Raw genomic sequence first — 27656 nt, 5'->3', positions numbered from 1 at the left:
CTTAAAGACCTCAAGCGAGATGAGATGCACATGACCGTGAGTAACAGGAATATATCACAACATCAGGAAACCTTTGAGGTATACATGAAGGTAAGATGGTTCTATGCATTATTAATTCACGTTTACCTGATTCTTTTGTGAACAGCTTGTATTTAGTGGAAGTTTTGTGAAAAAGGTCATTTAATTATGTTATATGTGCAATTCAAAAGCTCTTGGGCAAGAATGGCAACATTTAATTCACTATTTACTTTAATGTTTTCCCTGTAAGTCTCTCATTCTGCTGAACATTAGTGTAAGACAGAAAAAAGGAAGTCATCATGAGAGTGAGTAAAACATTACAGAACTGAAATTACTGTTTCAACGGCAGCAACATAAACAAAGCGTTTGTGGCCCAAACTTAACTTCCGGTAGATCCGCAGAGAATTATCTTTCTGATGCATTATCATCTTTCATTTTAACTGTGCAACATTATCTTGATTGTATGTTTGTATTGTTTCAGCATGTTATTATAAATAATCTCCCATTCTGTCTACACTGAGGTAGAGTGGGGGAAACGCCCCCCACCCCCTTAATAACGGAGTAATGCTGTTTTCTGCTACACAGCCGATTTAAATACTTCTGGGCTCTACTTTAAATCACACAATGTGTAAGAATAACATGTTTCGGTAACACTTTACAATAAGGTTCATTAATTAACATGAACTAATAATTAACTGCACTTATAAACCATTTATTTATCTTTCTTCATGTTAATTTTAACATTAACTAATGCTGTATTAAAATCTTGGTAACATTAGTTAACACACATACACTGTAAAAAATGATTTAGAAAAAAAAGTAACCTGGTTGCCTTAATTTTGATTTAATTGAAATTTAAATTTTGAGTTAATACAATGAACATTTTTTGAGATTCGACAACCTTTATTAAAAGATTGTTAAAAAAAATTGTAAGCATATTGGGTAATTGTGTGTGTTTTATTTGTGATGACGCAGCCAAATAGTGCTATTTTCATGATTTATCACATTTTTTATGTGGTTCAGATACAATAATATTTTGAGTTTCTATTTATTAAACAAATTTCCTTCATTGTATCAACTCAAATTTTTAATTTCAATAAACTTAAAATTTTAAGGCAACCAGGTTACTTACTTTTTAAAGTTAAACCAACAAAAACCAACATTTTTTTTTACAATGTATGAACTAACATGAACAAACCATGAACAGCTTGATTTTTATTAACTAACTTTAACAAATATTAACTTGTTGTTCATGGTTAGTTCATGTTAACTAATGCAACCTTATTGTAAAGTGTTACCCGTATGTCTTTGTTTCGTCATATCATGTTGGGAAACTTAAAGTAATATGCAAGTCTTTCTAATCTAGTTTCTTTGTATATTGTCTTTGTATGTTATTTTATTGTTTTGTTTAGTGTTTTTAGGGGCCAAACACTGATGGTACGGAGGCACCTATTGTAATCGTTAGATTTATTATTATTATTATTATTATTATTATTATTATTATTCCGCCATGGAAGTCAATGACAGCTCATAGAACCGCTTGAGGGAAAGTTATGAAATTTTGCACACAGATGTGTGCCCACAAATTTGGACTCTCTCAATGCCTCTAGCGCCACAAACTGTCCAAAGATGCACTCCCATTTATGCTAATATCTTTTGAACCGTAAGGGCTAGAAACAAAATTATTTTTTACATTTACATTTACATTTAATCATTTAGCAGACGCTTTTATCCAAAGCGACTTACAAAAAAGGGGAGAGCAATAGAAGCAACGAAACAAACAAGGCCAACAACCTGTAAGAGCTGTAAGAAATCTCAATGAATTAGCACAGTACACAACATTATTTTTATTTTTTTATTATTATTTTTATAGCCAGCTACAACAAATACTCACGTACGGAAAATACAGAACACTGGATTTTGATAGCTATGATAATTTGTTCTCTAAGTCTGTGGCTCAAGCTGATTCGATTGAACCATATGATTACATTTTCTGTAGTGTAAATTTTCCCGCCAACATTACTACTATTTTAAACTCATCCTAGATGGTTTATCCGATTTGCACGAAAATTAAACCAAATAATCTTCAGGCAATGTCAACAAAACATTAGGGAATTTAAGTCGATTCATCAAAGTGTTTTCGAATAACGCGCAAACAAATTTTATGTAGTGCTTTCAAAAATAGACTTCAGGCTGCTCCACAACGCTTTATCGTATTCGGACCAAACTTGGTACACATAATCACAAACAAGACCTTAGGCTACATGCTGTGTTTAGCTGCAGCACCACGCCACCTACTGGTGATGTAAAGATAATAGATATTTTAGCTTATAACTTCTGAAGAGTTTGCCTATAATAAAAGTGGTTTTGTTAGATTTTGGGGCGGCATACCAAGTAGAGTGATATCCAGTATTTACATGTCAGCTGCCATTTTTAAGTGCTGTATTTTATGAATGCATGAACGTATCTTAACAAAACTTGGAATGGGTTATCGTCACGATATCCTGAAAGAGTCTGAGAAGCGTTGGGCCAGCGCCACCTAGTGGGGATTTTTTTTTTTTTACTTGTTTATAACTTTGTATGTGGTTGACTAAGGAGTTATCTCCTTAGATTCCTGAATCCTTGCCTAGTCAAATGATACCAAACATGGTAGGTTTCGTTATATGGATTGGGCAATGTTTTAATTAGTGCTTAAAAAACTTTTGTGAATGTCTTTGAAACCGTTTGTCCAATCGAGACGAAACCTCCATAGGAAAATCGCAATGATAGCGGGTTGACAATTTCATGTGAAATTTTATTGCAAGAGGCACAAAAAAAAAATGCATTCAACGTCAGGTGTAGGACATTTTGGATGTGTTCATGAATATTAATGTCTATATCTCCTAAACAAAATGAGATATTTTTACCAAATTTCACACGCTGACGTATGGGGCACTCTACTCTGAGATAGCCAATAGACAACCAATTGCCAAGATGTGTGTAGAGGGTTACAAAGACAAAAGAATTGATAAACAAAAGCTGTTATATAGTAGGAGCAACATAATGCGTACTATTTCACTGTTTAAAACAAAAAGGTTTAAATGGATCTTATTCTAATTTTCACATGATTTATTTTCACAGGAAAATAAAGGCACTTTCTAAGTCATGGCTCTTGTAGGCAATCATCATAATCTTCAAACATTACAAGAGACGTTCAGTCTGTGTGCGAGATGTAGGAAGTGCTGCAGAAAACACAGTGCGATTTCATACTCCCTTAACCAGATCGCCCATCACTGCTCAGAAAACATCTTACTGGTCAAGTTGAAAGGCCCCAATTTAGTATGGAGGCCAGTTGCTCCCCTGCCAAACTTTCCTAGACCTTACAAGTATGTTGCTTGCTGGTATTACACTGAAGAACATGGATGCAAAACGCATGGAAGTAGATGTTCCTTCGCTAGGAGCCCAGAGGAAGCTTCAGTGTGGAACGTCATGAAGGATGAAAATCTGACAATTCCCCAGCTTGTGAATGTGATAAAGCGAGACCAAAGGACACTGCAGACAAAGTCTCAAGAGAAAAGAGGACCGTTAGACTGCCCGTTATGTCAGGAACACTTCCGAACAGATGAGGAATTCATGAACCACTGTTTTACTGTGAAGCACAGGAGACTGATCTTTGAAGATACCTCTCTGCAATGGAAGTACCGTAATCCGCCACCAACAAACAAGAACTTGAAACTGTGTGAAAGGTATTTATATGAAGTGTGTCATGACTTGGGGTGTAACGATACACTCGTGTCACGATTCGATATACATCACGATACTGAACTCACGATACGATATGTATCCCGATATTTTAAGCCAACATAAAGAAAGTTTTTTTTTTTTTTACTTTTTTATTATTATTAAAATAATATTATAAGGACCCACAAATATTCCCCCATTGCGTCATTTTACATTATATTCAACATTATATATAGTCGTTTACTGACACGGACGCTTGGCGTTCTTTTTTTTTCGTATCATATATTTTAGTAATTATCATAAAGTAGGTATCATTCGAAAGCTTACGAACTCAAAATTCATCCTGTGAAAACCGTTTTGAAGTCAGACTTTGCATTTCCATGGAAACAGTGATCTAAATTATTCTAGCAGGCTCCTCCCCTAGTGGGCGTGTCATGTTTCATACTACGAAATGTATTTTAACTAATTTATAATCAAAATCTTTTCTAATCTTGAAAAAACACATATCATTGGAAAGGTCTTAGTCTCAAGGTTCCATATTTGGTGACTGTTTTATGATGAAAGTGATATTTGGACAGGAATCTACAGAAAAATGCCACAAAAAAACAATCAATGAAAATTGAATGAAACCCGGTGGCTATTTATGGTACAGCGCCTAAACAAAATCTCATTGGGACTTCTATTTTTGTGATATAACTTCAAATTTGGAACACAACTTGGTTAGAATTATGCCTTTGATTTTATAGTAAAACATTTTTTTGTAAAATATACATTTATACATATATACATATATATATTTATTTTTTTATATTTAGTACTGTTTTTCATTTTCCTCTCCCGCTATTAATGCACTATACATATAAGAATAAACCATCTAAAATGCTTTGAACAATCAAACTACTAAAATCAAATGTGTTCTGGTGATTATTAGACACTCGATTAGTTATTTTTACAATGCCTTTATGACTTTTTTGTGGATATTTTAAGTTTGAGAGGAATAATGGACTTTAAATGGAGGGACAGAAATCCCTCAGGGTTCATAAAGAATATCTTCATTTGTGTTTGGAAGTTAAACGAAAAACGACATGATGGTGAGTAGCGACATGACAGAATTTACATTTGTCGTACATTTGTAAATGTGTGTTTGGGTGAAGTATACCTTATAAATAGGCCTACTACAGCAAACTGAGCCTTGGATAAAACAACTCTGTATCGCAAATCATATTGTTTCCATCAACGATACATATCATCATATTTTTATATTGCGATATATCGTTACACCCCTAGACATTAGATGTTTGCTTGGTTCAGAGTGTTAAAGAAGCCTATTAAATATTCTCCCATAGGTCCCTGATATGTGAGTATGGAGATAACTGCACAAAGGCACACAGTAAAGAGGAACTCCATGAATGGCAAAAAAGAATCAAGGCTGCACGGAAAAAAGCCAGGGATGCAGACGAACTTGGTTTACTGTCCTATCAGGACAGTCTTCTGGACGAATACAGGCACAACGACAACAAGATAATGATTGTAAGTGGGGTATACAGCGGGGCCATAACCACCACAGACATTAGAAATGGGCAAATTGTCCCACCAAATATTAGAAATTCTTGCACTGCACTTCATTACGCAGGACTCTATATGTTAAGATGACAAAAAGGTTTAAAAGTTAAATTTTTAGTCTGGGTTAGGGTTAGGGTTAGAAATCGATTCATTTATCGATTTATATTGATTTGCCCATTGTGGAGACTCTATTCCTTCCGGTGAAATCACAAAACAAAAATGCATACAAACGTGTCCTTGCTCTTAATATACAATCATTGAACATCTTTGATTTTAATGAAGAAGAAAAAAACTATATGAGGGCGGATTAGAACCTGAACCCTTTGACACGGTTTACAAAAACCACCAGACCACTAAGGATTTCAATCATTAATAGCAGATCTATGTATTTATTCATAAACGGGAAGAATTTTGAGACTAACAATATATTTGTCGTAAATTAATGTAAATATTATTTTCAAATACCCCCAAAAATATTATTTCCCAATTAGAATTAGACCTAGAATTTTGTTTTATTTGTGCTTTATGAAAATAAAAAAATTGGTCCCCCCCAATGTTTACAGCCTTGCCATACAGCAATGAACAATGTATAATGTCATGCATTTATTTTATTGGCCCATGCTAAATTCATTACTATAGATTTGAAACCAAAGCTTTAATGTTTACTGTACATGTTTTCTTTTTACAACATCATAAATACTGATTGAATCAATATTCCTGCAGATCAGTGACACCCTTGATGATGTTTCTATCACCTGTGACCCAGATTTAGACAGTGTCTATGTAAGGAAGAAGGGAATACAGTGTACATGGATTTTTACCATTATTTCTAAGGTTTGTGCATTAACTACTATATTTTCTTATGTTTTTTAGGAATAATGGGGTTCAAAGCGGTGTTTTGAGCTTCTTGATCAGCTAAATGATCAACGAACCCTGAGGGGAAACCTTATCCTTATGAAATTTAAAATTTAGAAAAAGTTAATAAGCGCTTGTCAAAGATTTTAGATTTTGTTACCAAGTCTATTTTGTGTGGTATAAAGATGTAATAATGCATAATTCAGTTTTTTTAGTCATTATTATATATTTAATATACATTAAATTAACTTAAAAATAAGTTGAATCTTGTCTAACTAAAAGTTATTATGATGAGTTAAAGGGTTAATTTACCCAAAAATGAAAATAACCCCATGATTTACTCACCCTTAAGCCATCCTAGGTGTATGACTTTCTTCTTTCCGATGAACACAACTGGAGCAATATTAAAAAATGTCCTCGCTCTTCCAAGCTTTATAATGGTAGTCAAGCCTAAAAAAGTGCATCTATCCATCATAAAGGTTCTCCACACGGCTCCAGGGGGTTGATAAAGACCTTCTGAAGCGAAACCAACCGTATGTGTAAGAAAAATATCCAAATGTAAAACTTTAAACTAAAATAGCTTCAGACAGGCGGCAGTACACATTGATTTATGGCAAAAGAGTAACCCCTGATCGACCCATGACTTATTGACCAACGCGGAAGCGCAGAGGATACAAAACAAAACACCGGTCACAAATGAAGGGTCTAAAATGAGAATTTTTAAACACAAATGTTGAAGAATTTCAATATAAGAGAACAAAAGCTTGAGTTTGTTGCACAGCTGTATTTGTTTGAACCGCGAGAGATGTCAAAGCTGTCAGAGGTTACTCTTTTGGTGCAAGTCGACTGCCGGAAGCGAGTTACTTTAGCATATAAAGTTTTAAATATGGATTTTTTTTTTTTTTTTTTACAAAAACCAATTGCTTTGTTTCAGTAGGCCTTAATTGACCCCCCCTGGAGCCGAATGGATCACTTTTATGATGGATGAATGCACTTGAAAATCAGGGCCGCCATTCACTACTATTATAAAGCTTGGAAGAGCAATATTTTTTAATATAACTCTGATTGTGTTCGTCTGAAAGATGAATGTCATATACACCTAGGATGGCTTGAGGGCGAGTAAACCATGGGATCATTTTTTATTTTGGGGTAAACCATCCATGTTATAATGACCTTTTGATTATATATATTTTTTTAATCTCAGCTTTAAATGTGTTAGTAGTGCAGAAAAGGCACATTTTCAATGACATTGATTTGTACTCTTAAATCCCTCCAGGAACATCTAGAAGTGATTGCTTTACTCAAACGGGAACAGGGGGCGAAATTCAGCCTCAGCCAAAACCCCCATGAGGAACTTTCCTATTCCACTAGTGCTTGGTTTAAAAAGAATAGTGAAGGTGAAGATTGAAAGTGTCTTACAAAACCCAGAAAGAAAACTATTAATTCATTATTGAACTGCCATGTTAAAACAAAAACCATTCAAATATTGATTGTAAATTGTTTCTGCAGTATATGAAATTCCAGTGACCTTCAAATCTGACCAGCCAGGCCTGTATGAGCAGTGGGTAGTGTTTGACTTCAATACGAGACCTGTACTGCGACAAAAACTCAAGGTCAGAGTTGGAGAGGAGGATGAGTGTAAGGGAACACCAGTCACATGTCCAGCACCTGAAGCTCTGCTAGAAAAACCCGAGACTGCCAGGAATCTTGATCCCTGGAATGAGGAAAGCCTGAAAATCATTCCTTTTGTTGAAAGAGATGAGGCACAGGAAGAGCTATTGAACAGATACCCGCTCGTCATGAAATGCCAATCCAACAGTTTAATTAACCGTGGGAATTACAAACAGAGCATGCACAATTTTTTATACCAGGAGGAAAAGGAAGTAGGGAAACTGCTTGCCAGGTACAGTATATACAGTTTACATCTCTAGTAGGAATGCACCGAAATCAAAATTCTTGGCCAAAACCGAAAACCGAAACACCCAAAGATATTATGCCAATTATTAGTACCATTGCATTTATGGCTATGACTGGGTAACTTTACTAAAAATCAAGGCATTGTAATTGCATTCATTAATATTAAAGTTTCAAATAATAAATCAATTTGCAACAATGCACTGCATAAAATAAAATTCTAACTAAAATTTTTAATTTGACCTCACTCATGTGTAAATTAAATAATAATGCACAGGCATATTTAACTGTTTAAATTAAAGATTAATCCTTATTAAACTTACAAAAGCTATTCAATCAAGAGCATTGAGTGACTGATGTCCTTTTGTTTGACATTAAACAGACAGCAGTAAAGGCTACTGCCCCTTTAAGACCTAATCCACGGATATGCGTCTCTTTCTCGACTGTATAAAGTTCACTTAAGGCATATTCAGATTATGTGTGCTAGAATACTCATCAAGATGGACATGTTGGCATACTTCTTGTGTGAGTTTGTCCATTCAAGCGCAAGACTTGACAGAGAACTCAATAGTTGCATTCTGTGAGACGAGAGCGCGCTTTCGGATGAGTGCACAGAGACAGATCTTCTGGTGATGAAGGCGAGAACGACTGGTCATATTCGAACATACGGCAGCACTCGCATGCATTGAACATTGTTTTCAAAGAGAGATCGTTTTGCCCGTTTGTCTTTTATCATCGCTGTTGTTATAGTAGTGTATCACTGAGGAGCCAGGACGCATATCCATCGACAAAAACATAAACAAAACATTATTTTCAAGTTACAACCCATATTATAGATGCGTCATCAGATGTGATGAACCACATACGTCCAACACCGCAGACATGACAAGCACATGGAGGTCACGGTTTGTGTTTGCATCATCACAACATTTCTGCCGTATTGTTTCGGTGATAAAAGTCTTTCGGCCGAAAACCGAAAAGGCTCTTTTGGGCCATTTTCGGCCAAACATTTTCAGTGGCCGAATTTTCGGTGCATCCCTAATCTTTAGGTCTAAATCCAATATTTGACTCTTGCAGTTTATAACAACTTGTTCCAAAATATTTTCAGGCTGAATCTGCGAGGAACTGTGCAGTTGAAAAATCAACTGTCTGATGACATGTTTGGCATGAAATGGGCTTATCCGGGGGAACTTTTTGCTGCTGTGCCTGTGTCTCAACCACTCACTCCTGATGCCCCTCAAGGTTTCATAGTGAAAAGACATGCAATCAGATCTCTTGTTCGTGTGGTGAAAAACAATAATTACCTTGGGCCTATTTATGAGGCTGAATTTCTGAAGGACACTACCACTGATAAACAAGTACATCTACAGCTTTCCAAACACTGCTGCACTGATCTTAATCTCAAGAATGGAGAGGATTGTGAGATGGAAGTCCAGTTCCAAATAAACCGTCTATGGTTTTGCGAGATGCACAAGGCCATTGATGATCTCTTCGACCTGGACAAAGTTTTGCCTGATCTGAAAAACAGCAACTTGTGTATTTCTTGCCAGTCAGATGCACAAGAGTTAAATGAGAAACAGCAAGCAGCAATGAACTTCGTCCTGGGTGTAACAGACAACAAAAGCAGTATCCCACCTTTGCTGATTTATGGACCTTTTGGAACAGGGAAAACTCGAACCCTTGCAAAGATGGCCCAGGCTCTTGTGCAGCAACCACAGAACAAAATCCTGATTTGTACACACACAAACAGGTAAGACATCACAATTCTGTGGCACTTTTGTTGGTGTACTTGCTGAAACAACCAGCTCAGAATAACTTAACATCCCATGCTGATTTATTCTGGTTAGTGCTTGTTTGGAACTGACCTGTCTTGAGGACCAGCATAGTTAAAAAGCCTTGTGGAGACGTTGGCACGCCAGCATCCAACATACAACATATCTTTGGTCTTTTCAACATGACATTGACCTTTCATATACATTTGCTTAAATACATTTGCATTCTTGTAGTTCAAACAGTAGAGTATGGCACAAGCAATGCTGAGGTTATAGGTTAAATTCCCAGGGAAATTCATAAGCTGATAAAATGAATGCCTTGAAGGCAATGTCCCATTGCATAAAAATGTCTGCCAAATTGTTCTAAATGTTTCATTGTACCAGCTACTAATATTTATCTATTTTTTCCCGAATGCAGTTCAGCTGATCTTTATATAAGAGGCCATTTCCATGAATATGTAACAACTGTTCATTGTGAAGCCAAACCTTTGAGAATCAAGGCAATGGAAAGCAATCTCAGATCCACTGATCCTATCACTCTACAGTACTGCCATTTATCCAGAGGTGGCAATCAATTTGAGTTTCCTGATAAAGCTGTTCTAGATTCCACAAGAATAATCATAACAACAACTGCACTGGCTCGTTTCTTCCATGACATGAAGCTCCCGGAAAACTACTTCAGCCATATTCTGATTGATGAAGCTTCTCAGATGTTGGAGTGTGAGGCTCTTATGGCACTGGGCTTGGCTGGTAAAAATACACATGTAGTTCTAGCAGGAGATCACATGCAGATGGGACCCAAGCTCTTCTCTGTGAGACGAGACAAATACTCAGAACATACCATGCTCAATCGTCTCTTCTATCACTACCAAGCTGAAAACAGCAGTGCTGCCAAACAATCCCGAATCATTTTCAATGAAAACTACCGTTCCACAAAGGACATTGTGGACTTTGTCTCAACACATTTTTATGTGGGAAAGAGTGATGTGATAAAGGCTAAAGGAGATGTGCCTTCTCATCCACATCAGCATGCCTTGCAGTTCCGTCATGTAAGAGGAGAATGCTGTTTGGACACAACAAGCATGTCCTGGTTCAATCCAGAACAAATTCTAAGAGTTGTTGACATTGTGCAAGAAATAATGGAGGAATGGCCTCAGGAGTGGGGTGATAAAGATCCAGAATCAGTCTGTGTCCTTTCTCAAGGCAGACAGGTATCAAACATATTGCTATTCACCAATTTACATTGTTTTTTATTAATGTCATGCTGCTAATTCGTCAAATTCTTGCCAGTGTGTTTATACCAGATGCTTTTGCCTCTTTTGTGTTTCAGGTGTTTGAAATACGGCATAGACTGCGTCAGCTTAGACTGCCCCGTTTTACTGTGGAGAATGCAGAAAATGTGCAAGGTAAGGATGATGCATTGCACAAATGTAAGGCAATGCCATGATTATGTACAAACATATTAGTATTCATGGATATGATTCAAAGAGCATACTGCCTTTTCCCATATTTTGCAGGAAAACAATTCAGAGTCATTGTGGTTTCCACTGTGCACACCAAGGACAGCCTATTGGAGATGGAGCCGGACCAAACCTGTCTTGAATTTTTCAATGACATGCGAGTGTTGAATACTGTTATGACAAGAGCCCAATCCCAAATAATTGTTGTTGGAGATGCAGCTGCACTTTCTTGCCATCAGTTCGGCATGTGCTGTAGACTTTGGGGATCTTATATAGAGTACTGCATCAAGAAGGGAAGTGCCCATGACTTTAGCTTGGATTCTTTGAAACAAGATCTCCTTGAGATATCTGAGCTCTACAAAAGTGAGGATGAAGAAACCAGCGACAGTGAATCAACAACATCTGAAATACCAGACACAGAAGACCCAATACTTCAAGAGCTTCTTGATGAGAGCAAAGACATCAATGTTCCATTGACAGAGGAAGGCTTGTTTCCAGTTTTTCAAAATGAACACGCTGTCAGTAGTATTCAAAACCAAATAACAGAAGTTGATGAAGAACAAATGTTCACTAGCTCTACCGTCCACAAACGCTGCGAGCTAGTCACACAGAATTTTTATCAAGCTTATGCAATACCACTTGATGAGCCTACTCTGAGAATCGAAATTAAGGGTAGAAAGAATATCGGACAGGCATTCCCTGGAGACAAAGTAACAGTGGAGATCCTGCAGGAGAAATCAGATCACCTAACGGGAAAAGTAATCAACATCCTTGAAAGTGCAGATGCTGTCAAAGAATTTGTCTGCACCCTTGAAAAATATGACAGTCAAGTGATGATACCTATAAACAATTGCATAACCAAAATCTACACACCATTTTGTAAAGACAAACCAAACCACATCGCTGTAAGACATCATGACAACATCAAGTTCATCAAAATCAATGAAGCACACAGAAATTATCTTTTTGTTGTCAAAGTCCTTCAGTGGAGAAAGTATTCCAGATATCCCTTGGGGATCGTTGTGGGACTGTTTCCAAAAATAACAACTTTAGATGATGGATTGAATATACTCGGCATAGAGTTCCAGCTGAGGAGGACACTTTCTTCATCTTTGAAAAAGCAGATGCAAAACTTTCAAGGTCTCAGTTTATTTGGAGACGGACGAAAAGATTTTCGCATGCTTCCAACATTCACCATTGATCCTGCCGATTCACAAGACCTTGATGATGCAATCAGTGTACGGGATTTAGGTGAGTGCTTTGAAATAGGAATTCACATTTCTGATGTTGCAAGCTTTGTGGCTAAAGACAGTGAACTGGACAAGTATGCAAGACAGCTGTGCACTACATTCTATCAACGTGGTAAGGAGCCGATACACATGTTCCCTGAAGAGTTGAGTGCCAATTTCTTCAGTTTAATCCCTAACCATGACAGACGAGCCATCTCATTGATAATACAAGTAGATGCAAAGACAAGCCGCATAAAGGGAAGATACATTTGCAAGTCTGTCATTCACTCCAAGAGGAAGTTTTCATATGATGAAGTGGAAGACATCTTTGAAAACAATCGACAGCATTCTGACCCGCTTGAAATCTGCCTTGTGAAAGCATGGAACTTTGCTGAAGTTCACAGGAGATACAGGAAACAGGAAAGCTGGTGCTACAAACGGCCAGATGAGGATGTAACCCTCGGAAGAAGACGATCTCACCAAATGGTGGAAGAGCTGATGGTGATGTTTAACCACACGGTTGCTGAACGCCTTCTGTTTGATGAAACAACAAGGAGCATAACTCCACTGAGATGTCAGGACGGACCAAAAAGGGAAAAGCTTGCTGACCTTTTTGACAAAAATGCCTCCTTGATTCCTCTGTCTGTTCACTTCTCAAGTCGAGCTCGTGAGTGTGAACCCGTGTCGCATCAAGTGAATGGTTTGATCAACCACACAGCCAAGCCAAACCCTCAGACACACCTTTCTGATTCTGAAACCTTCCCTATATTAAAATCACTTCTCAGATGCCTGAAGACAGCAGCAGAGCAGAAAAATATCTACAAATTAATTGACTTTGTTGCAACTGATGATATTCACCCCCAACTTCTCCCTTTTGCTATTGCATTTAGGAGACTGTTTCACAAAGCATGCATTCTGCGCTCAAACTCGACACATGTCTCAAGAATTGGGCACTTTGATTTAGATCTTGACAGCTATACATGGGCCTCATCTCCAGTCCGCCGATACTTAGATGTTATTGTGCAGCGTCTTCTTCATTCTGTGATCGACAAGACAAACAATAGGTACACAGCTCACGACATTAACCTCTCTTGTATGGAATTTTCCAGGAAAAATGACCAACAGTCAGCATATGAGAGGAAAGCGAATGCTCTGTATTTTGCATTAAAACTGTCAACCCAAAGTGAAAGGAAGGTGGCATACATTGTGGAACTCAATCCGTCAGGGACAAACTTCAGGGTATCCTTCCCACTTTACACAGACTCTATATCGGAAAACTTGGACATTATGTACAGGGATCTTCAGCTGGCAGAGCAACCGGAGTTTGATGAAACAAACAAATGCACAGTTTTAAAATGGGTGCGAAGGATATATTCGTTCTCAAATCCTCAGATCCTTGCTGAGGTCAAACAACAAAATGCAAACTCAGTCATGGCCTATGTCCCTGCAAAGACCTGGAAATGCCTAGCAGCTGCTGTTAGAGAAGAAAAATGGGACATGATGATTCCCCTGATTGAGGAGCTTGATGTTAGCTCAAGAATCCAAACAAGACAAATCCAGGGAAGACTGAGACCCTCTACAGGTTCAGAAAATTTAGATCCCATGTACACTGAGCATTATGCCGAATTGTCGCTGAGAATAAAGCAGGGTGAGGCAGTCGAGGTGCAGCTAGGTACAGACACGGCTCGAGGATTACTGACACCAGTAATTCAGATGTTTGTTGTGCATCCAAAATTTGAGATTTGCTTGGAGCATGTGAAAGATGCAATCAAGTGTTTTTCAAAATATGCACTGCACTCTTCAAGGAATTCATACAAGACATACATGGAATATCAGGAGATATGGAAACCTCTGTGTGAAATGGAGTCAGCCTCAAATGCGGTGGCGGAAAACGAGAGCATTCTCATTGAAGATGTAGCCTTGAAATGGGAAACCGCTCCTAAAACAAAGCTTAAAGGTTTTTTTCTCCTCCCACTTGACAAGAAATCTCAGTGGTCTATTGAATGTGACCTGAGGAACAGTTTCCTCTGCATTCGAACTAGGATTCTCCAACCTCAGAATGGTCCCTTTGTGGAAAACACACAGTGCACAGCTCTCATGGATATTCCTTCATTCACATGGGTGGCCCATGGCATAATTACAGAAGTTGAAGAAACGGACTCCAAAGAACCAAAGAATTTACAAATTGATTTTTTGATCAACCACATGCCCATGTCAAATACTCCAGAAGCGATATTCAGCGAGAGGACGAGGTTTACTCTGGAGCTGATTCCAAAGCTTCTACCAGATGTGTAAGACTACAAATCATATATTCTAAAAATTGTTTAATGTGTCCTTAGATTATGAGCACATCTTCAAATAATGCAAGCTTCATTATGCGTTTTCATTTTACAGGCGCAAAGAGAATGCAATTAGCAGTCTAACCAAAGCTAACCCCCTTGTGAAAACGATTGCCATGGGCAGGAAAATCAACTCTGGAGGAGGTACTACAGAATGCCTCTTTGTAACATCTTGCATATCTATATATTAAACTCTACTTTCAAAGTGTTGTGACTTAAGGCCCTTTCACACTGGACACAATTTTGACGTGCGAATAATTCGCGCAATGTTTTTTTTCTTCAATCAGCTGTTTGTGTAATGACCGCTTCCACACCGAACGCGAATGTGCTGAGGCGAAAAAACGACATTTATTTTTTTCGTTTCGATGTCAATTTTTTTTTACTCTAGCGTCGACAAAAACGGCTTCAACCAATCACATAAAAGGAAACAAAGGTGACAAAATGTCCAGTTGATGTCACGAGCTATTCAATCAACTTTAACCTTTGCCAGGCATGCCATTTTTCATGAGATTACAACTGTAAACCGTGAACGTGTTGCCATCAGTAGGCTACGTCTGTGGCACTAAAATGTTTTTCAATTTGACTCGACTGGAAACATCTGCTCGGATCGATTAATTCCCTGAAGTGCGCGGTTTGTTTTGTCAGATGCGCTGCCGTCTCTGGAGGAGATCCTCAAATTGTCCCACAGACTTTAGAAAGTAAGTGCTGATCCGGCCATGATAAAGTTTTAGCGATTAGCATAACGTGACTCCCTTTCAGACTCTCTGTTCTTTTCAGACTGGCTGCACCTAAAACCTTCTTATCGGTTCTTTAAATAAAATGAAAAGCTCGTCTTCACTGAATGATGAAGTGCCCGTGTTTTCTCAGCTGTCGCCGCGAATGTTTTGGGATATTGGAGCTCTGAAACGTCGCAAATTCGTGTCGCGGCTGATGTGAATGGTTTTGACGCGAAATATTCGCATGCTAAATATTCGCTTATTCGTCGCGCTTTTTCGTTATGCGTCCGGTGTGAAAGGACCTTTACAGTAACAGTACTAGCCATTTTCTTTTCAAAATCTCAATTTTTTAAATTATTTTAATAATCTTTATTTTTATTTAACACTATATATCTCCTCAAAGGATATCGAATTCCGGAGCAGAACCCAGGCAGATTTGAGATTGACAATTATCTCCCTTCTGGGTTTTCCCATCTAAACAACAGTCAAAGTAAAGCTATAAGAGAAGCATTGACCAACCCGTTCACTCTTATCCAAGGACCACCAGGTGAGAGAGTTTCTGACCTTCTTTGGTTTCACAAAAGCTAATTTGCAGTCCTGCTATATTATTGTTATGCATTTTCACAGGGACTGGGAAAACTGTCGTTGGTGTCCATATTGTGTACTGGTTGCTCAAAAATATCCAACAGCTTCCTACCTCCTGTTCACAGAAGAAGAGAGCTATTCTGTACTGTGGCCCTTCAAATAAATCTGTTGATGTTGTGGCAGGTAAATTTCGCAAATCGTACAAAAATTTGGTTATTTTGCATATTGGCAAAAGAAGTGGGTCAGTCAGGTATTCAGTAAATACAGAATTTTGAATATGCAGAAGTATGTAAATATTATAGGTAAATATTGTATAAATAGTGCAGAGTAGTAGTATCTTGTATGCTATTCTAGCTAATTAGTATTTATGACATTTGGTCAGTTTAGTGGCACTAGTGAATAACATTATACAACTTTTAAAGAACATTACCTGCCCGATGATCACTGCAAAATTAACTGGTTATTAAAATGTGTTGCAGGTCATCTCTTGAAACTTAGACGAGACGTTAGACCTCTCAGAATCTACAGTGATCAGATGGAGATGTTGGAGTTTCCTTACCCAGGTTGCAATCTGAAGCTGTCGCGCAATTCAAAAAGAGGGGAAAAACCAAACACAGAACTCAGGTATTCCCCAAATATTGTCCATTGATCACTTATTTGGGCGTAGATATTGTGTGTGTGTGTGTGTGTGTGTGTGTGTGTGTGTGTGTGTGTGTGTGTGTGTGTGTGTGTGTGTGTGTGTGTGTGTGTGTGTGTGTGTGTGTGTGTGTGTGTGTAAACCTTTCCATTAACAGATGTTTATTGTTGTTCTTTTATTAGTTCCATTGCATTACACCACCTGATTCGAAAGGCTGGCAACAGATATTCCGCTCAAATACAAGCATTTGATTTGAAAATCGGAAGAGGAGATCAACTCACTCCTGAAGAAAAAAAACTGTATGTATGGCTTAATAACTACATAATTGTTTCTCGTTTGTTAGAAATTGTTTGGACACAATCTCTTAGAAATGAAAAGCTAATTTAAAGCTCATGAGTTGCAAAACTTTTCTTTGTTTTAAAGCTACAGAGAAACCCTCAAAAATGCCCGAAAACATGAATTATTGCAGCACGACGTCATCTTGTGCACTTGCACCGCAGCCTCACACCCCGCCTTAGCTGAAGCCCTCGACATAAAACAGATCATCATTGATGAATGTGCCATGGCAACCCAACCTGAAGCCTTTATTCCTCTGGTGGCTCATAAGCCTGAGCAGGTATGACTATGAACTTTTACTCCAAACTGTTCTTTTTAGACAAAAAGAAAAAACATGGATATTAGCAGGATGGATAGTTTAAATAACACACATTAAAAGGTACCTTAAAGGGTTAGTTCACCCAAAAATGTAAATCCTGTCATTAATTCCTCACCCTCATGTCGTTCCAAACCCACAAGACCTTAGTTCACCTTTGGAACATAAATTAAGATATTTCTGATGAAATCCAAGAGCTTTCTGAATATAAATAAAATAGCAATTAACACTTTCAAGGCCCAGAAAGGTAGTAAAGACATCTTTAAAATAGTCACGTGACTCCAGTGGTTCAACCTTAATGTTATGAATAGGGCCGGGACTTTAATTAATTAATTACGGGACTTTAAAGCCGCACTTGGCTACTTTTGCTCTCGGGGTCCCCCTACAGTTTGGAAAAAATAATGTCCTCAACTACTGTCGTAAGATCTGTCATCCTACATCAGGGGATGCCATCGCTTAAGTGATGTTCGCGCGTGCATTTGTTGACATGACAACCCTGATAGCCCTGAACTAGTGATGCGCGGGTCGTCTCATAACCCGCGGACCCCGTATGTCTATTTAATGGTCGCGGGTGCGCGGCGGGTTGTAAAAATATATACAGTGGTGCGTGCGGGCCAAATAACTTCATAAAAGCGTCCCGCGGGTCGGTGCAGCACTAACAGTTCCCCTGAACACTGCAGGAGGAGTTCAGAGTTCTTCTGGCGGCGCGTGTGAAATGTCTTCATCCCAGGTACAGTCAGTGGCTTATGTTTCAGCATGTCATATGAATATCATTTCATGGGTTTTATTTTTTTCAAACGCCAAATAATCACGATGCTCACGTTTACAAGCCAGCGTCATTATAGTAGTCTATTGGTTACTGTTTTCCAGAATCTATATGATCCTTCAGTTCAGTGTTTGAGTGGTAGCTCACCGTAACAAGCAGGACAGCATCGGTCGGGCACGCCTCCTTCAGCTCACGCCGACGAGCAAACGCTGGTCACATGTTGATCCTCGTCCTGCCTTTAATCACTCTCTCGTTTCCTCTTATTGCTTTCCTCCAACAAAACCTTTTCTTTCTTATTTGTTTGTGCTGCTTCGGACATGACTATATTATCCGACGAACAAAGTTGGGCTCGCACGTCCGAATGTAGGGAAGTGTGTGTGTTGGTGGAAGTGACGTATATGCCGTAAAGCAGTCGAATTTTGTAGTTCTTTTTGTTCTCGGGTTACTACCCGAACCCCGAAGTTTAAAAGTACGATTAAAAACGATACAGACCTCGTCAGGCTATGGCAGACGTGTCATTCAACCTATTGTAAGTCGATTTATCATCACAAGAGTCTTAAAAAATATATTATGAAGGTTGAAAAGTTACCTAGTGCTGCTTTAACGCGTTAATTAAGATTAATTAAGCAAAAAATAAATAACATAATTTTAACCACACTTAATTTTGCACCGCTTAATGTTTTTCAATGAATGAGTTTCGACAGACCGATTATACTGGAACACCAACTAGCGCTCACTACTCACGACAACAACACACCATAGTGAACATGAACGAAGAAGCTGATGAGACCGCTTTGCTTGGCCCCGTGGATGGGAAATTTTGTTTTAAAAAACAAAAGGATGGAAGCGTCGACAAGAGCATGGTTGTGTGCAAGCTATACAACAAGGAATTTGCGTATCACCGCCGCACATCGAGCCTCAAATATCACAAATATGCTTTTGCTACACTGGTCTGCTGGACTGAAATAAATAAACAATATTTTGTTGATTAAGCTTATGTATTCAGTCATTATTTAAGGGTATAAAATCAATGTGAAACATTACTTCTCACTGTTCTCAGGTCAAATATTTATATGCAATTAAAATGCGATTAATTTTGATTAATTAATTACAAAGCCTCTTATTAATTAGATTAATTTTTTTAATCGAGTCCCGGCCCTAGTTATGAAGCAACAAGAATACTTTTTCCTCCTACGCATTTTACATTCACAGTGCAGAGCTTCCTAGTTCTACATCAGAACGCCGGCTCACCATTGGCTAGCTCTTGCGTCGGCATGCATTGTGGTGCACATGTGAACAGCATCGGCCAATGGTGAGCCAGCATTCTGGCGTAGAACTAGGAAGCGATCCACTTGCGGTAACAATGTAAACTGTGTAGGAGACTGACACAGAAGAAAAGAAAATGTTAAATAAAGTCGTTATTTTGTTTGTTTTTTGTGCACAAAAAGTAACGCTTTATAAAATTAAGATTGAACTACTGTAGTCAAATGACTATTTTAAAGATGTCTTTACTTCCTTTCTTGGCATTGAAAGTGGTATTTGAATAGCTGTCTTTGTAGGCCTGTCACGATAACTACTTTTTGTTTTGCGATATATCGTCCCAGAAAAAAATAGCGAGAAACGATATTAGTCATTTTAAGACTATTTTATGCCACTGAATATATAATCCTAATATAAGAGCATAATAATGCAAGTAGACCTACACACTTTCAAATGACAACCTTTTAATTCTTTAGATCATGGAAATTAAGGGTAAAAAATAAAATATCCTACATAAAATTAAAAATAATAATAATAGTAATTAAACATTTTCCTTTGTGAAACGTCTTTTAACACTCATCATTCTGCGTTGACATTTATATGTGCACCTGAACAGGGGATTGCAGCTTTGAAATCAAATCCATTGGGGCTTATTCTTCTAGACTGTCAGTAGTTATAACACTATAATGCCTCAAATGGCGCCTTTTTTTCACTTGTCGATAACGACTGTGTGTTGAAGAAACTGCCCAAGAAACACTTTTGCCTCCGTCACGGAAAACACACAAGAGGACGCACAATCCAGTAAAATGTCGGTGACATTCATTATCATGTTAACATAATGGGCGATATATTGCTTCACAAAAAATTATTGAGGTCATGTACATATATTTAATCAAAAATATCCTAATTTGTGTTCCAAAGATGAACGAAGGTCTTACAGGTTTGGAACGACATGAGGGTGAGGAATTAATGACAGAAACATTTTTGGGTGAACCCTTTAACATTCAGATAAATATGATAAATATAATAAAATGGATAGTATTCTATTGTCATTATGTTTGAATCCACTTCTGGGTTCTAATTCTACTAATTTCATGCTGTAGGTTGTTCTTCTGGGCGATCATAAGCAGCTGCAACCTGTAGTCCACTGTGATGTGGTAGAGCGATTGGGAATGAGCAAATCTCTTTTCGAACGTTACATGGAGAGAGCACTCATGCTTGACACTCAGTACAGAATGGTAATAAATTATCATAATATAGTTTTAACCCTGTATTTATATCTACAAATGTATGTCAGTTGTTGTTTGTTTGCTTTTGATGCCTAAGAAAGGGTTGTTTTTTATTTATAGTTTGTATTCAGCAATGGTATTTTTTTTTTTAATCTAAGTGACAATAATCCAATCCATTACACATCAGCAGTTCTATTATTATAGTTTCATTTACTTCAAATGATAATGTATTTTACACATATTGTCTCTTACAGCAAGAAGACATTTGTGCATTTCCATCTGAGGAGTTCTATTCAGGAAAGTTAAAAACTGGAACAAAACCGAAACCGAGTCTCTTCCTTAACTCAAGGAATAAATCAACATGCATAATCTTTGGTCATGTTGAAGGAAAGGAGAAAAGTCTGATGGTCAGGACTGAACGGGGGAATGAAAATTCAAAGGCAAATGTGGAAGAAGCACAAGAAGCGGTAAGTTAAGTGCAGATGAAAGTATATTTTGGGCTATAGCGGCCTATTAAGTTAACCTGTTGGGGGATCTTTCATTTTTGTAGGTTACTGTCTGCAGGTACAATATGTGTGTTTGTTTATAAAGTAAGAGAAGGAACTATTATAATTATAAGATCATAAACCTAAAACTTCTGAACTCCTACATATAAATATACAATATATTATTTATTTATTTTTAAACAAAGGTTTGTGTCCTGTAGATCACTAATTTGAATATTTTACATAGTTAATACATAAACAGTAAGAGTTAATACTACTTTTGTCTCTCATTTAATTCCACGGTTTCTTTATAACAACACGAGCTATAGTTAATTGGCGCCATCTTGCGATTCAAAACAGTCACTATGACTAAAACTTATAAAACATGACAACTGTTTTCAAATGACTAAACAAATACTGTAAAACTTAAGTTATTTTCACGAAACACTGATATTAATAAGCGTACTTACCCCAAATTATGTAGAGAGAGCATTAGATTTACACTCTTTCAGATTCTCCTCAGTCATTGCCGTTGCGCAGGCGGCAAGTGTTTCCTAGGAAACATAACGACTACCCCTCAAAGCGCGCGCTTCATAACATTCAAATGTCAGGACCATGGTCAGGACAGTTGTCCTAAATGGACGTCATTGGATGTATTCATATAGAAAGCTTTAAACCTTTTTTTAAAAAGTAATATTAATTCTAAAGACATCTCTGTAAAAAAAATTATAAACCGTTATTATTATCTGTTGATATATCAGCGCTGTGAAAAGTAACATGCTTCATCTGTACAATAGGCTATCAAATAGACAAATTGAAATACACAGTGATAAGATAAATAAAATAGTTTTAATAAAATAAAATAAAAGATTTAAATGACTATGTCCCTCCTAAAAATGTTACTGTTTTAAATTCAACTATTTTATTTAAAGGTGCACTGTGTACATTTTAAAGGCAATCTAGCGGTGAGGTTGTAAATTGCAATCACCAACCACTCACCCCTCCCTTATGAAGCACATAGAGAAGCTACGGTTTCCGTCATAGGACAATTTTTATTTTTTATTTTTTTACGGTCTATGGGACAAACGTGTCGTCGTTTGAGAGAGCAGAGAGTAGCTAGCGCTCTGTAGAGCAGTTTGTCCCTTTAGGGCTACCTTAGAAACATGGCGGCGCAAAATGGCGACTGTAAGGGGACCCGTGGTGTGTGTAGATAGAGTTGGCTCATTCTAAGGTAATAAAACCATAACAGTTCATAAGGTCTTATACACCACTGAAAACATTGTTATGTATATATTATATTGCATTTCTGTCAATAGAGCCTCATAAATATTACACAATGCACCTTTAATATGTATTTAGCCTATTTATTAATTCGTTAAAAACTGAACTCCAACAGGTGAGAATCGCCATTCTTTTAATCAAGGCTGGGATACAGGCGAAGGACATCGCCATTCTCACACCATATAACGCTCAAGTTGCGAATATTAGTGACTCCCTGTACCATCAGGGTATACGTGACATCACAGTCAACACCATCATGAGGAGTCAAGGTAATAACATTTTTAACAAATGCCATTTTCCATCAATGGACCTGGACCCATGATAGAACATTAAAAAACATATGTATATATGTATGTATAACATAAAGAATGTTTAGGGCACAAGTCAAACAATAAGGTAAAGCTTATTTAAACTTACTGTAGTAAATATTGAGTAAGGCATTCATACTTTCTAAGCTGTGTTTAGATATGTTTTGACACTTGATATTGCTTAAATAGGCATGTTTTTTTAACTAAGGCATATACGATTATATCTGATCTTTTCTCTTTTGTTTGTTTGGTTACAGGAAGTGAGTGGAAATACGTCATCATGTCAACTGTGCGCTCTTGTCCAAAGTCTGATATAGAGAGACAACCACCGAAATCCTGGATCATGAAGCGGCTTGGATTCATCATGGACCCACACCAGGTGAACGTGGGCATTACCAGGGCGCAAGAAGGACTGTGCATCATTGGTTAGTTTACTGATAAATAAACTAATTCATAATGTGTGAATCTAATACAATTTTATCTGTTACACCTGTTATTTGAATTACGCAAATAATGCACACATCACAGTTATTTTGTCTCTTAAGTAGGGTGTAAGTTGGATTTTAGCAATTCCGATTCTTATCGATTCCCAGATTCGATTCCAATATGGGGGAAATAAGTCAAAGATATCAAACAGTTAAAGGTGCACTAGGCAACTTTCTGTCCACTAGAGGGCACTTATTCAAAACAAAGGCGTAGTTTGATGACGCCAAGTTTGAGTGCAGTATCTTGGGACATGTGGTCTTCACCTCACAGCCGGGGGAAAATTGGACTCGGCAGAAATCAATTTCATGGATGCGGTTATTAACGTTACTGTAGTGTGAAGCAGAGCAGGGCCAAGTGTTGTGGAGCTGAGCACGGCTGCTGGAGTGATTGTTACACACACACAGCTCGCGAGCACCGGGGCTTTTATTATGACGGGACACATTCGCCAGGCGCCGCACTTCCGCTTTTCCGGTCATGATTATGAGGTAATGCAGTTTATCATATTAGATACATTTAAGTGTGTTTAAAATGATGTAATGACGTTACTCTGTGCGTTCATTCGGCGCTGCTGTGACATGTTCACACTGCTAAGAGTAAAGCGCTTCTGCAGAATAAAACCGAGAGAAATGCAGAAATGACGCGATTGACAGGCGACTCGCTCAAACGCACTGCTGACACGTCCCGGCTCCTTGGTTAAAATAGCAATTTTCTCACAATTTACAAATAGTTGGAAACACGTAGGATATTGTAAGTACTCAACTAAACAAAAAATATTACACTGGCCTAGTGTTTTTTTGGATATTTTACTGCAAAAATACTACATAGTGCACCTTTAATCTGGCTTTTCGCAAAACATTCAGTTGTAGCTATGAATAAACAGCTAAACTACTAACTAATAAACTTGACTAACTAATATACATTTCAAACATTATTAAAGACAAGTATACAGTCAGTAATACAATTTAGAACAAATTAGCAATAGCACAAATAAATACAACTGAACAAAGTTCAGAAATTAAAATCAAATGTTCACACTGCATAGTTTTCTTTTCATATATAAAATACAGATTAATCCTTAAATTACATAAATTATTAAGTCAAGAGCAGTGAGTGATTTTTCGTTGTCTTTTGTTGTTTGATTAGCATTAATGACACAGACTCATGACAACAGGAATATTAGGCTGCTGTCACTTTAAGAGCGAATGCACGGATCAAATATACTGATACACATGCGTTTTCTTTCTCAACTGTTTACATTCACTTAATGGGTCCTGCACACTGTGCGATTTTTTTTAAAATCCTTTGCGAATGTCCCTTGTCAGACAGTACGAACGTGATCGCCATGTCACATTATAAGATCTCAGTTGGCATTAATGTCAGACTGTACGATAGTGAAGGCGCGCTAAAAATGGACGCGCACAAGAAAACTCGTCCAGAGTTTTATATCATCAGTGAATGACGCGTTAGGTGACGGTGAGCTGCATTACACCCGGGAATGAAATGCTGGCTACAAAGAAATCTCTAGCTCTCATTTTGGTCATACTTTGTTTTGAAAAATGGAGATATTTGACTGTCGTCGTAGGAGAAGTCACACTGCAGGATTGTGTGCCAAATCTTCTGACACTGCCAGAATTTCGTCTGAGGTAATATTTGATTGCAGCGCTCATTAATCGGCTGCCGGTGAACATGTCAAACTAACGACCAAAGACGTCAGATTTTAGCCTAGGATCAGAGGAATCTTTTAGGATTTGCTAAATGTGTCTCAGACGGCCAAATCGTGGGCAAAATCGCACAGTGTGCACCCGGCTTAAGACATAACCAACAGGGATATTTTGACATAATTTTGTGTGTATTTGTCCATTTAAGAGGATGCTCAATTCAGTATCCGTGCACTATATCTGAGTGCGATATTCTATTTCGCATCTTCTTGCACTTGAATGGTTTAAAACCACAATAAAATTGGCACACAGGAATCGATAAGCGGAATCAAAATTTTTGTTTTATAACAAGTCTCTGATTCCGGACCTTAAGTGTCCAATTCCTGACGCTACTCTTAAGCATAATGAGTATTATTCACTCCTAACTATAATTCATATTTATCTTAATAGTGTAGTTTGTTTTAATAGTTTCAAGGTTCAAGGTGCAATATGTACGATTTTTTTAATAAAATATCCAAAAACCACTAGAACAGTGTTATATATTTTGTTGACGTTATCCCAGATGTTTCCAAGAATGTTTAAATCCAGAGAAATAAGCTATTTTTTTAGCCAGGACACAGTGTGTGCATCACCTATCAGTGACATCATAGGGGCTTTAATATCTGATGTGTTTTATTAGACACTGTTTGGATCATTGATGGACAGAAACTAATGATTGTTCTCCAGCTCAACACAGTTAGTCTTATTGTTTAAATCTGGTGTTGTTGATTTACCGCACAGAGTACCGTGTTTTACCATGGCTAATATGATCTCGCTCACTGCAGTGTGAACAAGTGTCTCATAGTAGCGCCAAGCCGACGCACAGAGTAGCATTATAATATCACTTTAACACACTCACGTGTGTGATTTGATAAAAGAGCGCTGCCTTACCACACACACAGCGGAAGAAGCAGAAACACTCGCGGCAGAATAAAAGCTCCACCCACTCAAGAGTCAAGACACGCCTTCGTTTGAAATAAGAGACGGAAAATTACATATTGTGCCTTTAAAAAGCCTTTCTAATGACACAATAAACCTCCTTCATTAAACCACACCTTCATTATGTCTTAATGTCTGGATTACAGTGCCTTAATTCTGGTATTTTACAGGTAACGAGAACTTGCTGCGCTGCAGTGTCTTGTGGAAAAAACTTCTGGATCATTATCAGGAGAAAGGATGTGTTGTGAATCCTGCCTGGAACATCCAGGTTCAAAAATCCAAAAGTCTGGGAACTGCTAGATGCACTTCGAGCTCTTTAATTTTTTCTAGCTGTCTTTAAAGCTGCTGTCCGTAACTTTTTTGTGTTCAAGATTTACAAAAAATATATAATGAGATTGTACAACATGAATCCACATTCCAAACCGTGTTTTTATCGTACCCTGAGTCATTACGGTACACTTATAATAAGTGTTTATATTGGGACTATTTCAGGCCAGACAGGTAGAAACCGCTGCGGATGAGCACAGTCCCTTCGTGACTCGCCATAGACTCAAACAGAGAAAAGTAGTTCCGGCTACAATGTTCCTCCGCTAGTCGCATGCATCTGGTTATTAACCGCTATAGAGCAAAAAAAAGTTACGGATATTCCCGTATCTACTGTACATTTATGCATTACCATAAATAAGGGAACACTGTACCCGTCGGATGTTTTATACATCAATATCATAAAACAACCAACCTTTACATGGCACTTTAGTATGTATTAACTTTTATATCAATTTTTAGTCCGTTTTATGTTAGAATTTGATAGTGTTTAAGTATTCGTTTTAATGCCAGGATTTCAAGAGAACTGTAAATTAAAGCGCATTTGTTAAAAAAAAATCACATTTGGTATATATAAAAGCAAATAAAATAAATTGTGAGATTTTTGTCCATGTCACTGAAATATTACAATCTATATACCGTACTTGCAATGTTCAAATGTGACCACTTGGTGGTACTATACTAGCATATATAGCATTATCTTAAAGTAATTAGTAATATGAGAAGAGATGTATTTGGATTTAAAGATGTTGTTGAATCATTTGAACCTTGTAGTCACATGTGTTGATGTCTGTGCAATTGCAATGCAAGAACTTTAACGTTCCATCGTGTTTATTTGTTTACATGTTTTAAGGATGTATCTGTGTGTACTTTATTTAAGTTTATGTTTATTGTGCAGCTCCTTTACATAATTTGCACAACAGCACATACAGGAGCTGCAATATGGACACTGAAGTCACAAATTAAAAATGTGAATGTGATTGATTAGATCTGTGTCTTTGTGATTTATCATTTCAAACCCAACAAACTTCTGTCGTGTACAGATACTTTTTGGGGCCAGTGTTGGTCTGTATTTTGATATCACACACACACACACACACACACACACACACACACACACACACACACACACACACACACACACACACACAGACACAGATAGAGAGAGAAGGGTGTTGGTGAGGGGGAGACCGACGCCAGGCTGGTTTGGAAAAGACTCTGAGGAGAGCTGTGGTTTTGCGGGAGTGTGACGAGACATGGCAAGAAGAAAGAAAGAAACCGCCGATGAGAGGATAAATGAAGAGAAGACATCACTGGAGAAGCACAATTGTTTGAAATATAAAGATTTGTTTTGAGAGAATATCTTGACATTGCATTTATTTGTCTAACCCTATGGGAGGAAAATAGTCTTAAAAATATTC

The 27656-nt window shown here is 37.6% G+C and overlaps 1 protein-coding gene across 2 annotated transcripts; it reads left to right on the top strand.

The window, feature by feature from the left end:
* Positions 1-8: 8 nt before the first annotated feature.
* helz2a (helicase with zinc finger 2a) lies at positions 9-27222 on the top strand. Of its 2 annotated transcripts, none has more exons than XM_067458730.1 (21): positions 9-90; positions 3139-3743; positions 5085-5268; positions 6025-6135; positions 7433-7553; positions 7666-8059; positions 9179-9820; positions 10261-11053; positions 11173-11248; positions 11360-14822; positions 14926-15014; positions 15990-16133; positions 16214-16354; positions 16651-16795; positions 16991-17107; positions 17232-17424; positions 20590-20724; positions 20970-21182; positions 22597-22750; positions 23047-23214; positions 26082-27222. In XM_067458730.1, the coding sequence occupies exons 2-21, from the start codon at positions 3163-3165 to the stop codon at positions 26249-26251; spliced, it is 8034 nt and encodes a 2677-aa protein (XP_067314831.1). In that variant the 5' UTR covers positions 9-90; positions 3139-3162; the 3' UTR covers positions 26252-27222. The 2 variants fall into 2 exon arrangements, with proteins under 2 accessions (XP_067314831.1, XP_067314832.1); XM_067458731.1 differs by having other exon boundaries at positions 34-78.
* Positions 27223-27656: the final 434 nt, after the last annotated feature.

The sequence above is a fragment of the Pseudorasbora parva genome, chromosome 12, assembly GCF_024679245.1.
Source record: "Pseudorasbora parva isolate DD20220531a chromosome 12, ASM2467924v1, whole genome shotgun sequence".
NCBI lineage: Eukaryota > Metazoa > Chordata > Actinopteri > Cypriniformes > Gobionidae > Pseudorasbora > Pseudorasbora parva.
The sequence above is the reverse complement of the archived record's forward strand: the minus strand, read 5'-3'. Positions and strand labels throughout refer to the sequence as shown.